The sequence below is a fragment of the Podarcis erhardii genome (genome assembly GCF_964252035.2).
Source record: "Podarcis erhardii genome assembly, chromosome: 5".
In the NCBI taxonomy this organism is placed as follows: domain Eukaryota; kingdom Metazoa; phylum Chordata; class Lepidosauria; order Squamata; family Lacertidae; genus Podarcis; species Podarcis erhardii.
The window spans coordinates 80731630-80745525 of NC_138509.1; the positions used below are offsets into that span (position 1 = coordinate 80731630).

The 13896-nt window shown below is 39.9% G+C and overlaps 1 protein-coding gene across 1 annotated transcript in view; it reads left to right on the top strand.

Annotated features, from left to right (window-relative positions):
• RSRC1 (arginine and serine rich coiled-coil 1) overlaps positions 1–11487 on the top strand; it is a 161742-nt gene extending 150255 nt beyond the window's left edge. The window contains exons 8-11 of the mRNA XM_081862751.1: positions 7692–7798; positions 9373–9519; positions 10511–11176; positions 11240–11487. Of these exons, the coding sequence (XP_081718877.1) occupies positions 7692–7798; positions 9373–9519; positions 10511–10612 (356 nt within the window). The 3' untranslated portion in view covers positions 10613–11176; positions 11240–11487. The remainder of the gene's footprint in view (positions 1–7691; positions 7799–9372; positions 9520–10510; positions 11177–11239) is intronic.
• Positions 11488–13896: the final 2409 nt, after the last annotated feature.

Below are 13896 nucleotides of genomic sequence, written 5' to 3' on the forward strand. Positions count from 1 at the left end.
AGATAAATAGGTACTGCTGCGTCAGGAAGGTAAATAGTGTTTCTGTGTGCTCTGGTTTCCATCACGGTGTCCCGTTGCACCAGAAGCCGTTTAGTCATGCTGACCACATGACCCTGAAAGCTGTCTGCGGACAAACACTGGCTCCCTCTGCCTGAAAAGTGAGATGAGCGCCGCAACCCCAGAGTCACCTTTGACCGGACTTAACCATCCAGGGGACCTTACCTGCTATGAAATAAACAGCAGCCACTGGGAAATGAGCCAACTGTTGTTTATCTGATTTTCTTTTTTTAAAAAAACTATTTTAATGTTTTTATATATGTTGGAAGTTGCTCTTAGTGGCTGGGGTTACCCAGTAAGATGGGTGGGGTATAAAACAACAACAAACAACAACAACAACAAAACAACATCTGAACAGTAGAAGACATCTGAAGGCAGCCCTGTTTATGGAAGCTTTTAATGTTTGATGTATTACAGTATTTTAATATTTTGTTGGAAGCCGCCCAGAGTGGCTGGGGAAGCCCAGCCAGATGGGCGGGGTATAAATAAATAAATAAATAAATTATTTATTATTATTATTATTATTATTATTATTATTATTATTATTATCATCATCATCATAATCATCATCATTATTATTGTTATCATTATCATTATCATTATTATTAATACAACAACAACTTGTCAATTTGTTCATCTGCATGAACAAGATCAGATTGACTCCAAGTGATTCTTAATGGTAATTTCTTTGAGAAAGGGAATTTTAGAAATAACAGTGACGATAACTAGTAGCACGAAGCAAGCATTTGAATCTCCATGTTAACTGTATCCTAAGCTTTTCTTCGTAGACTTATGAGTGACCCCTTAGGCAGATAATGAAATTGTATTCCACTTTCCCCGTTTTTCAAGATGGATCTGTTCTAGTACTGAAACAAACACAAACCCCCAAAACATGTTTTTAAAAAATCAGTAAACATTAATCTGTCATACACAGCAAAAACTGCACAAGAAACCAAAAGAAGAACATTTACTGCACCTATCAGAAGAGTCAAAGTATTTTGTAATCCACACTGATTTTGTTATCTCTGCTGGGAATCCAGCTGTAAGCTATCAATAGTGTAGGGAGATCAAGGATTCCTTGAGCTACTTTGGGGTCATGGCACATGTAAATCTGCATTGGCACATGTAAATCTGCATTTGGGGTCATGGCACATGTAAATCTGCATTTCTTATACATCTGCATTCTTCTACAGGCTTTCTTTGCCAGCAGTTGCAATATATATATATATATATATATGCTTTCGTAGATTTTCACGGGTACAGGAATGCAGGTTTTGGTGTCCTCGGGTGTCTTCCCGTGTAAAAGTTGGGGTGTCTAGGCGACATATATATATATATATGGTACAGCTGGATGCATAACAAACTTCTGTGTGGTTCCTCGTGATGGATCATTACTTGAATTAAAGTAAAACCATGTTCTTGTACCACATGTTGCCACATGGCAATTTGTGTTCTTCTGGGATATATATGCTCATGTCTTCTGAAAGTTTCATTTGATCTTGTGGCACATGTGTAGCAAATGAGCAGCATGGAAAAAAACGTGTCGGCGCAGTTGCTGTTTTTCCAATTAGGATAAATTATAACTGAAAGCCTCCCAAGGCTTGTTGCTTAATTTATCTGTTTAGTATTAGCATTCCACATCTTTGATTATAAGCAGGGCGCTTTTTGCAGTCGTGCTTATTTAATGTTAACAAAATGCCCGTGTTCTTTTCACAGGTGGGGCTGACACTGAAGGTCCATTTATTGTAGGGGTTTCACCAGGGACATCACTGTGTGCTCCCTGAGAACCCCCTCTCACTGTACGTCAGTGTTTGTTGGGGTGGAGGTGGTCTGGTTTTGCCTTCATCCCAGCCATGTGCCCAACTTCATAGCTTTACATTTCCCTGGAGGAGGGAATGGCAGTCATTCACTTATATGAGGAGGAGAGAGAATGAAAGTATGTGCAAGTGAACTGAATGAGAGCTACTGAGAGCCACAGCTGCTTCTAACTGAATAGTTTCTTATTGAACTCTGTGGCCTATGTATATATATGACCCTTTTAGTGATTTTCTCTGTGTGCTTGTATTCTTTCTGTCTACCTACATGTCTAACTACAATGTGTATGCTATATATTGGTAATAAGCCACATACTTTAGATGTGTTATATATACTATATAAAGTTTTTTGGGTTGTTTGTTTTTTTACTATGGATATATAAAAGATAGAAGAAGCTAGTAATTGCCTTTAAGATCAGAGCACAAAGCATTACCTTTGGATTTTACAAGGCCAACCAGCAACAAAAGAGCAGTAATTTATGAGCTCAGTGTAAAAGAATAGCATAATTGCATTAAAAATTAATGCTAATGAACACTAAAATGGGGAAGGTGGTTATGATGAAAGTTTGTATTCATCTTCTCTGGTTTGAATGATGGCTAGTGGCTTGATTAATGGCTTAATTTCTATCAATTAGCGGGGGGAAATCTCCTACGAGACAAGGGTAAATTGAGCATTGAATTACATATCGTGCTTTTGTGTGCTGAGAAAAAAAGAGCTGAGTATCTCTGATATTAGCCACAGTGACAAATGTGGTGTGCCCCACAATGTCTGCATTAGCTCTCCTGACAAGCTGGTTGTGTGTGGTTATGGGGTGTTTGGAGATGGCTGGCAGACAACATTCACTGGCAAGTTCCTGAGAAACCTACAGCTCTTCCATCTATAGAATTTTAATTAGAGTCAATAAGAATTCAAGAATTAAAATGGACAGCTAGCAGCAACAGCAGAGGCTGCAGTCTGGCTTGCTCATGTGCTGCAAGATGAAACTTTATTCAGCCTCTCTCTCTCTCTGTGAAAATGCAGCAGACGTCCAGCATCCTTCAGGATATTATTGATGTTCTGTACCATTTTGTCCTATGAATTCTTATACCTTTCTTTGTAATTATATGTCTTTTTTATATACACGTTAGGTGGCTGGAAAACACTGAGTTAACATTGGCGTAACATCTTAATCATTTTGCTGAAGGAAACTACATTTACCCAATACAAGAAAGGGATTGTTTCCAATTAAGTTCTACTCAGAGTAAACCCACTGAAATTAAAGAACCTGTCAGGCCAATTAACTTTAATAGATCTACTCTGAGTATGAGCAATGCTAGATAAAACCTAATGTGTCATTTGACCTATGTATGTGACTTACACGAGGAAGAAATCTTTTAAAGCTAAAAAACAGCAACAGAGAGCAAGAAAAGCTTGGGCTGAGACACCACCACAACTCTTATGCACTTTAGCTGTGCTAGCTCCAGGCCTAAAGCATGAGAGAAGGTGGTGAGCAACTGAGGTGAGTAAAGGAAGAGTTGCTGGGTCAAAGCTCATCTTGCTGCTCACACTGAAAAGGAGACTTAAGTGGCCCATTTGCCCAAGTCCTGACTTATCCAGGATTCATTCAGTTGGGTCAGATCAATCTTGCTGGCCCTTCTATTGTTGCTCAGTAATAAAATATGGCCCTTTTTCAATTTTAAACAAGTTGCCAAGCCAAGGTTAAAATGTATGGTACCAATATGTGTTGGGACAGTGTTTTATAGAACTGGGGCTGCCACTGAAAATGCCCTGCTTTTTGCTTCTTCAGATATTTATTGCCGTGGGGCAGAAACCTGGAGAGTGGCCACATGAGAAGGTTCCATGACCTGTGACATTTATCTTCTTCCTTTCCCCACTCCTCCCCACAGCTTCCTTTCCTGGCAGTTTCTCCTCCCAATACCCTTTGGGATCCATGCTGCCTGGACATTCAGTCGTCATTTAACCCCCACAAAACCCCGGTGAGGTAGATGATGCTTTGTGGCCTTGACAGGCCCAAGGTCACCCAGAGAGCTTTATGGCTGAGTAGGGATACTGTATATGTTGAACTTATTTTGATGCTTACCAGTAAGTGTTTCAAAGCCCCTTTTCCTTGACAGTTTTCAGAAGGGTGAGTGTGTTGCAACAAAGCCAACGGAGTCCATTGGCCTCTTAAAAAGACTTAACAAATCAGTGACATACATACAAGTACACAAATGGTTGGAAGGGATTGTAAACAGTGAGGCCAGAGGGAAAAGAGACTCAGAAAGCACAGACAGCGACAATTATATTATTATTATTAACAGTGACCATTCACAAAGCAGCGTCAATGATAACACAAACATTCTGACATCGGTAAGCTAATTAAGACGTGTAATGTAATAAAAGCCCATTAGCCCAATTCAAGCCACAGGTGACAGAATTGAACCGCTTGTAACATTCTAATTTAATGGTTTCTTGTTGCAGTGTCCTTTAAAACACTGCAACAGCTATATCAGAAGACCACAACATCTTATGCTGTAAGAAATTTGCTCATCTTAAAAGGTCCCACAGGATTCTTTGTTGTTTTTCCTTGGACTGAGTTCTGTTATTAGAAAATTGTCTGATAAGCATATTTTGGCATACCATTTAAATAGAGTGGTTCACAAGATACTAGTTTTCTATCATTTTGTATTGTTATATAGGTTATGTTTTTGTTTTTAAAAGAAATATTTGCCCCCTTTTACTTCCTCTCTGGTTGTGCTGGAGCTCCTAATTATGTTTGTGAAGTGTAATTGCTACATGCCATACCCTGTTAGCCGTATAGGTCCGTATAGTTAAAGCTATGGTTTTCCCAGAAGCGATGAATGGAAGTGAGAGCTGGACCATAAAGAAAGCTGATCGCCGAAGAATTGATGCTTTTGAATTATGATGCTAGAGGAGACTCTTTGAGAGTCCCATGGACTGCAAGAATATCAAACCTATCCATTCTTAAGGAAATCAGCCCTGAGTGCTCATTGGAAGGACAGATCCTGAAGCTGAGGCTCCAATACTTTGGCCACCTCATGAGAAGAGAAGACTCCCTGAAAAAGACCCTGATGTTGGGAAAGATGGAGGGCACAAGGAGAAGGGGACGACAGAGGACTAGATGGTTGGACAGTGTTCTTGAAGCTACTAACATGAGTTTTACCAAACTGCGGGAGGCAGTGGAAGACAGGAGTGCCTGGCGTGCTCTGGTCCATGGGGTCACGAAGAGTGGGACAGGACTAAACAACAACAATATCATGTTAGCCACTGAAAAAGCTGCCCCCCTTTAAAAATAGGAACAGCACATACGTTAAAGGTACTTACGAAAGCCAGGTTTACACACAAAAAAGAAATCATTAATACAAATATTCTTAAGTTAGAACAAAAGGAGTCACAGTCTTGAAAGATGTTTGGTTTTTTGAAATAAGATGAATTCTGGATACTTAAGGCAAGGCCTCTGAAGCCCTTCTGTTATGCATTGTGGTTTAACTGGTAATACAATGCCACCTGCTGTTTTCAGAAGGTTACTGCTGCCGTATGATTGTGTTGACTTACAGACGTAAGCCTGTATGAGCAGACACATTAAAACTGAAGGTTATCACAAAAAGGTCTTGACACGCCTCCCACACAAGTGCATTGATAGTTTCCCATGTATGCTTATTTCTCCAAGTTTTCCCACCCGCTTTAGTAATAAGATAAAAAGAACAGAGCTACTAGGAGCAAGCTTAATTGTAATTCTTATAGAAGGAATGATTTATGTATGAAAAATGGCATCAACAGTCACTGATACAAATAGTTCTGTATTTTCAGTCTGACCAGAGTGAAAGGACTTGCTGTCCAATGAGTTAGTATTGATTTTTTTTGTCTCTACCCTCTTAGCTTTCTGACTCCATTATTTTTGATTTTACTATGAAATATATATCCTTTCTACTGACATCTGACAAACACTATATGGAAGTCATTTTATATACCAATAATGTGTTTGTCAACAATATTGTAGACTAATGGATACAGCTTCCTTCCAGTCCATTTTCATCCAGTTAATGTCACTGAAGTAATTCTGGAAAACATTCTGTGATTTTGTTTCTCTTGGGGACCATGTTCCCCACATTGTGACTGTCATTCACTTTACAGCACTCGCCAATACCAAAGGTCAAACCTATGTCTACAACGGTTTTCCCATTGAATGTTTAAACTACAAAAACATTCAGGTGCATGTTTGTCAGTTGTGACAATGTATTTATATATAGTGCATACACTTTTTCTTACACAGATATCTGTCATCGGTGTTGGAAAACCATAAGTGAAGCAGACACAGATATACCTGAGCATCAAGGGCAGCTTGTCATGACAATATCCGGCTTTTTGATTATGTGTGGTTATAAAATCTTGATACCATTTCCATCATAGGAGTGACTGGCAAGGGTGTCTCACAAGTCCAAACTAGTTCATCAGTGGGAGAGAAAGGACAACATGTGACCTGAATGACAACTGTTGTAGAAACCTAATCCTAAATAAGTTGACATTATGCCAGTGGTGGTGGCTGTATTCAGTGGATGCATAAGAAAACAGTGAGCCATTTGACTTAGCCTTCTGTGTCCACTACAGTCCAGTCGTTTGAATGTGTAGATTAGCAGAGCTAAATTTCTTTCCGTTGCTTACGTATGGCAACATTAATTTCTTTTAACTTTCCTTGGTTGTTTGACTGACATAGAGTAGCTCTAAATTATATAGTGTGCAAGGTTCTGTTCTGTCTGCCTCTGATCAAGCAAAGCTTTTACGTATAATAAAACTTGTATGTATTGTTTGTCCACATAAATACTGGAATGCTCTTCTGGATAAGAGTTGATGTGCTTAGCACGATGCACTGCTGACATTTTAAAGGGAAGGGTGCCAAAATATATCTAGTCCCAGACAGAGCTCCAGATTGTCCAAAGACCTTTCTCAGTCCAGCAAATATCACAGACTATTGTGTTCCTTAGTGTGTGCTGAATAACTTTGTTATCTGAAGAACTTTTCTATTTGGTTTCCTATTGTGGATCAAAGTACGGTACTTAAATTTCTGATGGATCGTTTTGTTGTCAGTATATATATGCCCGCTCTTACTAATTTCATCTCCAACGGAAGTGAAAAAAATGCAGCATTCATATTTATTACAGTGAAGCGCAAAAGGAAACAAGCGAGTCTGTAAAATGAAATTTTTCTAACTCCAGCACATTCTTCAACTTTCTCAATTGTTAAAAGATTGAAAAACTTTTTGAAATGTCACATAAAGCAGTGCTGGAATATTAAAATGGTTTACATGAATGCATACAGAGAGCTACTTTAGGGATACAATGGGCTCTGTATAGAATTACCCATCATTGTTTGGAGTGAGTCTCAGTGTGGTAGGTGGAAGCCCATTGAGAGGCTCAAACCGTGGTCAGATGGTAGGGGACTTTTTATTGAGTCAAGAAACAAAACACCAAGTCCCTTCTTTTTGGCATTATATTGAACTGTGGGGCAGAGGGTGGGGGGTGCCTGTACTCTTTGCAACAGGAATCAAACTCATGATTACCAGATGCTTTGTCAGCAGTGCCATCCTGTTTGTAACTGGTGTCAATGGCAAATATTTCAATTCCATTGTCTAGAATCTGCTTTATCCTTCCTATCCTCTTTTTTTTTTCTGAACAAAATAAGAATAATTTCTCCTTGGCAGAGCCATCACTTACCTTAGAGTTTTCCATTTTTCGAGCAGAGGAAATACTTTAGAAGAATATTGCACAGTGCTGATCTTAAGCTTATGCTAAACTATACTGACATTATACCCTCTTCTATAGACCAAACCAGCCTCGTAGAGCAAGTGAAACGAGTAAAAGAAATTGAAGCAATTGAAAGTGACTCCTTTGTTCCACAGACATTCAGATCAAGTAAAGAAGTCAAAAAGGTAAGTTTTCAATCTTCTTTCTTTGCATAGAGCCCCTTGTGAGCTGGTGGAAAGCCGGTACATTAATGCAGTTGACATTGACATTGACTTTGACTTTCATACTGGTAATCCTAATCCCAGTCATCAGAAATCAGAAATATATGGATCCCATAATGATGTGATTCTGCATTTAGGTATAATAAAGGAATGCAGGTTTTGTCAACAATAATGTGCTTAATTCAGTTAGTGTGTTCTGGTTACAGCAAGGCACGCTTTTAAGTATTGACATTTTTGACACAAAGGCCGTATTTTTTTAATATAGCAATCCAATTTATTAAACTGCCAGTTTGGGTACAGAGAAATACAAGGCTGCTTCTTGCATATCCGGGGGCTTTTTGTCTTCCCCCTTTTTGATGGCATCACCCTGGGAAGGCCCCGCTCTGTCAAGGTCAAGGTCACGTGGAGCAGCATGTATTGCATTGGGAGAAGCTACCACCAGACCGAATCAGCCCTCCAACTCCCACCCCACATCCAGGTGCATGTGTTCTTCTCTGAATCCAGTGCCATATCAACGTTGCTTGTTCGTTTGTTTATTAAATCTCTATACCAACCTTCATCCGAGGATCACAGGGCGGTTTACCATATCACGTTTTCCCAAATGAGCAGATAGAGATATTCCAGATCTGAAGCAGTAATAATTCCAAAGATGTTTGGGCTGATAATTAAGAGGGAATTCTCTTGCACTGGAGTTGTGGGCTAGGTGCGGGTTGGACAAACTATATTTGGAGGGAATCTTCAGTCATTATTTTTCCCAACACTGAAATTAGTCTGTGTGTCAGGAAATGCATGCCCTTTGTCATGTAAAAGGTGAGTGAAAGGATACTCTTGGGGGGTGGGTGTTGCTAAATAAGATGATAAGTGCTGTGTGTATCACGTGGATGACCAGTTGTTGAAATCTTCAAGTACGGCTGGGAAAAGCTCATCCGAAACCCTGGAGATCTGTTGCCAGTCAGGGTAAATAGGACTGAGCTAGATGGTGCCATAGTCATCTACAGAACTATTGCAGAAGCACTATTCTAGTTTCAGCTGGAGCATAGGATCCTGTCTCTTCAAGCAGGCCTTTGCAGTTTTCACTATATATATCTTATAAGGCATCCCTTGCTGCAAATAGATATATATTAGTTTGTGAGCCCTTGGAAACAGTCCCCCCCCCTTATTTTATTAATTTGGTTTCATACGAGAAATGCACAAATAATTGTGACAACTGTTTTGAGACTTTAGGATTTAGGATCCTATAAAGATAAATGAAATTCCTTGCTCTAGAATTTAGCAAGTTCAGAATCTCAAACTGGCTGCTGTCCAGTCTATAGTTCCAGGTTCCAAGGCATTCTGGTGCTTCCATGCATCCACTAAAATAGACATGGTAGGTTAGTTTAGGCAAAATTCTTTAACATGAAATTCCTGTTATTCAGTATATTTTTCACTATCAGTCTACTGTCACAGGACAATGATGTTCTCATATTATTCAGAGCAGAATTAATTAGACTATGAAGATTGTGTGTGAATTTTATCCCCCACCCTGCACTCTCAATTAGGCAACAGAACCCGCTGAAGTCAAAAGCGAAGCTGCAGCAGCAGAACCGGGAAGTTCTGTTCTCACATCTATTGAAAAAGAAACAGTGCCTGGAATTATTCCTACTGCCATCAAATACCAAGATGAAAACTCACTAGCCCATCCTAACGTGAGTGTGGTGATGCTTATTACGACAGCCTTTATCTAACAAAGTTCGTATGGAAGGGGAGAAATTAGGTTATGCAATATATATGTTCCTATGTGTATGCTGGGTATTTTGAATAAAGTCCAACAACTTTCACAAAACATTTAACACTAGAGCTATTAGCATGTGCATTACCGTATAAATGCGGGAATCAAATTGCTATAACCAGATTTATTTTTCAGACTTATGAAAAATAAGATTTCAGATTTATTTTTCAGACTTATGAACTGTTGGGTGGGGGGGGAGGAGAGGGGGGAACCAGTCTTACCTCTCAAATTCACTTACATTCCAGAGGATGTCCTCTATTTTTAAGAAGTATTAAAAAGGGTATTCTGAAAATTGCATCCATTTATTACTTAAAAGTTTTTTAAGCTACATTATGGTATACAAATGTACCCACATTTCAGTAACTTCCTTTGAATTGCCTGCACTGCATTGTATACATCAGAATATAGAAAACTGTCTTTCTTACATGCTCTTAGCATACTTGGAGGAAGCACCTATCTTCCTGAACTTCTGTCTACCGTAAGTAGATTCAGGCTTTGTAGGCACTCTTCACATGCTGCAGCAGAGATCTTTCCAATTCTACAGAGATGCTTGAAGGATCCAGTGATGTGACACAGGATTAATTTATAGATAGTGATGCCAGACCTCAAAATTGCCTAGATAAGTGGATAGTGATTGTGGTTACGCAGTTGGCATGGTACAGATATATGGCATATGCTCAAACCTAAGACCTGATGCAGATCGTACCACAATTTGACAGATGCTGAAAATCCATGGAAAAACACAACAAAATCCTAACTTTGATGAGGGCATCTCAATGTAGGTTTTCCTCTGCACTACTGATTGCTTGAGGTTTCTGGCAATGGATTCATGGGGTATTTTCAGTACTCACAAATATTAATCCTCAGCAAAATGTCTACATGTTGTATCTTTTCTTCCTCTCTTACAGCTGTTTGTTGACAAGGCAGAAGCAGAAGAAAGATGGTTCCAGAGGCTGATTTCTCTTCGTCAAGAGAGGCTAATGGGCAGTCCTGTGGCCTGGGTGAATTAAATAGCCTACAGAATTTCAGTGTCTTCTGTGCTATAAAAATCCAGTGGTAAAACTGGATGAGTGTCCAAGTAAGCATGGCCTATCAGGAAATAAATTTTTTACCCTGGCTTCTATTTGAGGCCAACATTGTTTTAACTGAGAATTGTCTTAGCATAACTGCGCGTATCTGAATGGATGGTGGGTAGAATGAAGGCGAGATGAGAGGGAGCACCAGAAGATCTGCTAAGTTACTGCATATAAGAAATTATGCCTTATTGTCCTGAAGGCAGCTGAGATATCCTGGTGGTGTTTTGACAGAATTCAGCCCTATTGGGAAGAACGTTTAGGATTTGTTTCCTTAACAATATAATACCTCTCTCCTCCCAGCAGAAGCAGGCAAGTCCTAACTTTCGCTGTTCTCTATCATTATTAAAATGTAATCATATGCTTTGCTGCCTGCTCAACAAATTATTCTGAATACAGGACACAGACAAATAGAGAAGGAAGAGAAGAGATCATTTGGTGTTTTGCAGTTTTCATTCTTAAACTGTCTCCAGTGTGTAGTTATATAGATGCAATTGTAAGGTATTAAGATACTATTTAATGGTTCTGTGCTCTAGTGTGTAGTTATATAGATGCAATTGTAAGGTATTAAGATACTATTTAATGGTTCTGTGCTCTAAGGGTGAAACATACCTCTAGATTCTGTGACACCTTCCCCATTGATGCTCATTCAAAGTCCAGGCATGGAGCTCCTTGATAAGAATTGGAAACTGGCAGTTGTATAGGAAAGGCACCCACTATCCCTAAACTACATAATGACAGTGTAATCTTATTAAGTACGCTTTGCTAACAATTCAAGGTTCTTTAAATAAAAGAGTATTTTGAGCTATGCACTCTTCAGTCTCCCGTTTGAGTTTTATTTGGATATTTTTAGACTAGTGGCAAACAATGTCATATTAAAGACACTGCAAACTTCCACTCAGTGAAAGGAGGATTGCTGTTAGTTGATAAAGCAGGTGTTCCTCTTTGGCGGTGTCCACGTTTTAATATTTCCCCAATAGTGGCTGAGATTCAAAGTACTGTGTGTAATATTTCACACGTGTGCAAGGACATTTCAGTTTCTCTCTCCACCCCCACTCCCCAGTGGCAGCCCTCAAGCCCTGCTTTGAAAGTGGGAGGAGCCTCTGGATGGGTGAGTGAAATTGCTGTTGGAAGTGACCAGTCACTTCCTCATGTGCCCAGGAAATTGTTTTGCACAATATTCACAGGCCTCTCTGGATCCACTACTTCTCTCCTATTACGTTCTCACATGTATAAAAAAATGAGCTGAGCTAGATCCTAAGCTGTGCACAAAAAAGTCATGTATAAGTATGCACTCTTATCCTCATCATCAAACCTTTTATTGGCATCACATACAAACACCCAAAACAAATCAATACGGAATTACCACTTCCCCAGTGGCACAAAACATTTGCTAAAAGAAAGGAGGCAGAGCAGTCTGTCGTCACATCTCTTGGTCTCCAGGGAGATCAGACGTCTGTGGTGTATTTTGACGACAAAAAACCAAATAGCAATATTTAGCCACTAACCTGGTGAGCTCCTGATCATTCCCCAGTAATAGAAAATGTACGACCTCCAACTCTGGTTTCCATTTGGGGATGCAGAGTTGATCTAGAAATTGCTGACGGAGATCAGCATATGGTTTGCAATTGAGAACCATACGTGTAAGGGTTTCCACCAGGTGGTCTTCACATGGGCAAGTTCTTTCTCCTCCCACCCTGCCTGAGAACCTTCCCCAAAGGAGGTTTGATGGATTTGAATTAAACCTGGCCAGCGAAAATGTCCTTCTTTCTTGAGGGCCACAATCTGGGGGATAGGAGATCTACAGCTTTCATTGTACTGAATTCTTGAAGGTATAGTTGTGGCATTTTGAGCACATTATTGTCTGCTACAAGTGAATAATATATATTATATATATTTTTCTCAGTTCATGTTTAATGGGTTATTTACTAGTGGTTGTATCAAATGTTAGTTCCACTCAAACTAAACTCATTAACACTAATGGACATGACTAACTCAGAGCCATTAATTTCAGTAGGTCTACTCTTATGTATATTCAACTCTTAGGAATAAAGTGAAAGGATAGAATCAAAGTAAGAAACATTTGCTGTTGACAGATGCTCAAAAAAAATCAGTACACTATTCAGAATGAGATACCCAAAGGTATATGATGGATGATTTACCTTCACTGAGGTAAAAAAGTAACCCTGATTCCCCATCATACAATGTTGGCTAGATTTTAAGACACTCAGTGGTGAGGTGGGCATAGAAAGCAAATCAATAAAAGCATTCAGTATTGCAAATATACTTCTTGCTTATGGAGACCATATTACATATGCACTCTTGATCTTCCCAAGCAGCATCAGGGCCTTAGATTATATCTGTATCTTCTCCCATACATTCGTAGTTACAAGTTACATTAATTATTGAAGCATCATGTTGCCAACTAAACTTTGCTTCATCCCTTAAAATATGTCGTTATGTGAAATATGAGTAGAAAGCTGAAGGAGAAAAAGAGAAAAATTGCTTTATTCGGTTGGGGCAAGGATATCAGTTGTAGTTTTGATGCAATGTTTAGCTGCTCCAGCAAGAAAGGAACATGTCACAGAAATGCAAGACTGTGGTCTGCCTTCGGGCATATAGGTTTCCATAGTACTGTGAATGCTTTCAAAGGAGGAATCATACGTTTTTGTCAAAGGCTTTTGGAGTACCAGGTTGTAGCTGGGCATTTACGACACGTGAGCTCTTTATTTCAGCCCTATATTTCACTGCTGTCCATGGAGGTGCAGGTTAATTCTGTTTCCAGGGTGGCTGTCTACCAGCTCCATCTGGTATGCAGGCTAAGACCCTACCTGCCCGCAGACTGTCTTTGCAGAGTGGTGCATGCTCTAGTTATCTCCCGCTTGGACTACTGCAGTGCGCTCTATGTGGGGCTACCTTTGAAGGTGACCCGGAAACTGCAATTAATCCAGAATGCGGCAGCTAGACTGGTGACTGGGAGTGGCCGCCGGGGCCACATTACACCGGTCCTGAGAGATCTGCATTGACTCCCAGTTCGTTTCCGAGCACAATTCAAAGTGTTGGTGCTGATCTTTTAATCCCTAAATGGCCTCAGTCCTGTATACCTGAAGGAGCGTCTCCTCCCCCATCATTCAGCCCGGACACTGAGATTCAGCGCCGAGCGCCTTCTGGCAGTTCCCTCATTGCGAGAAGTGAGGTTACAGCGAACCAGACAGAGGGCC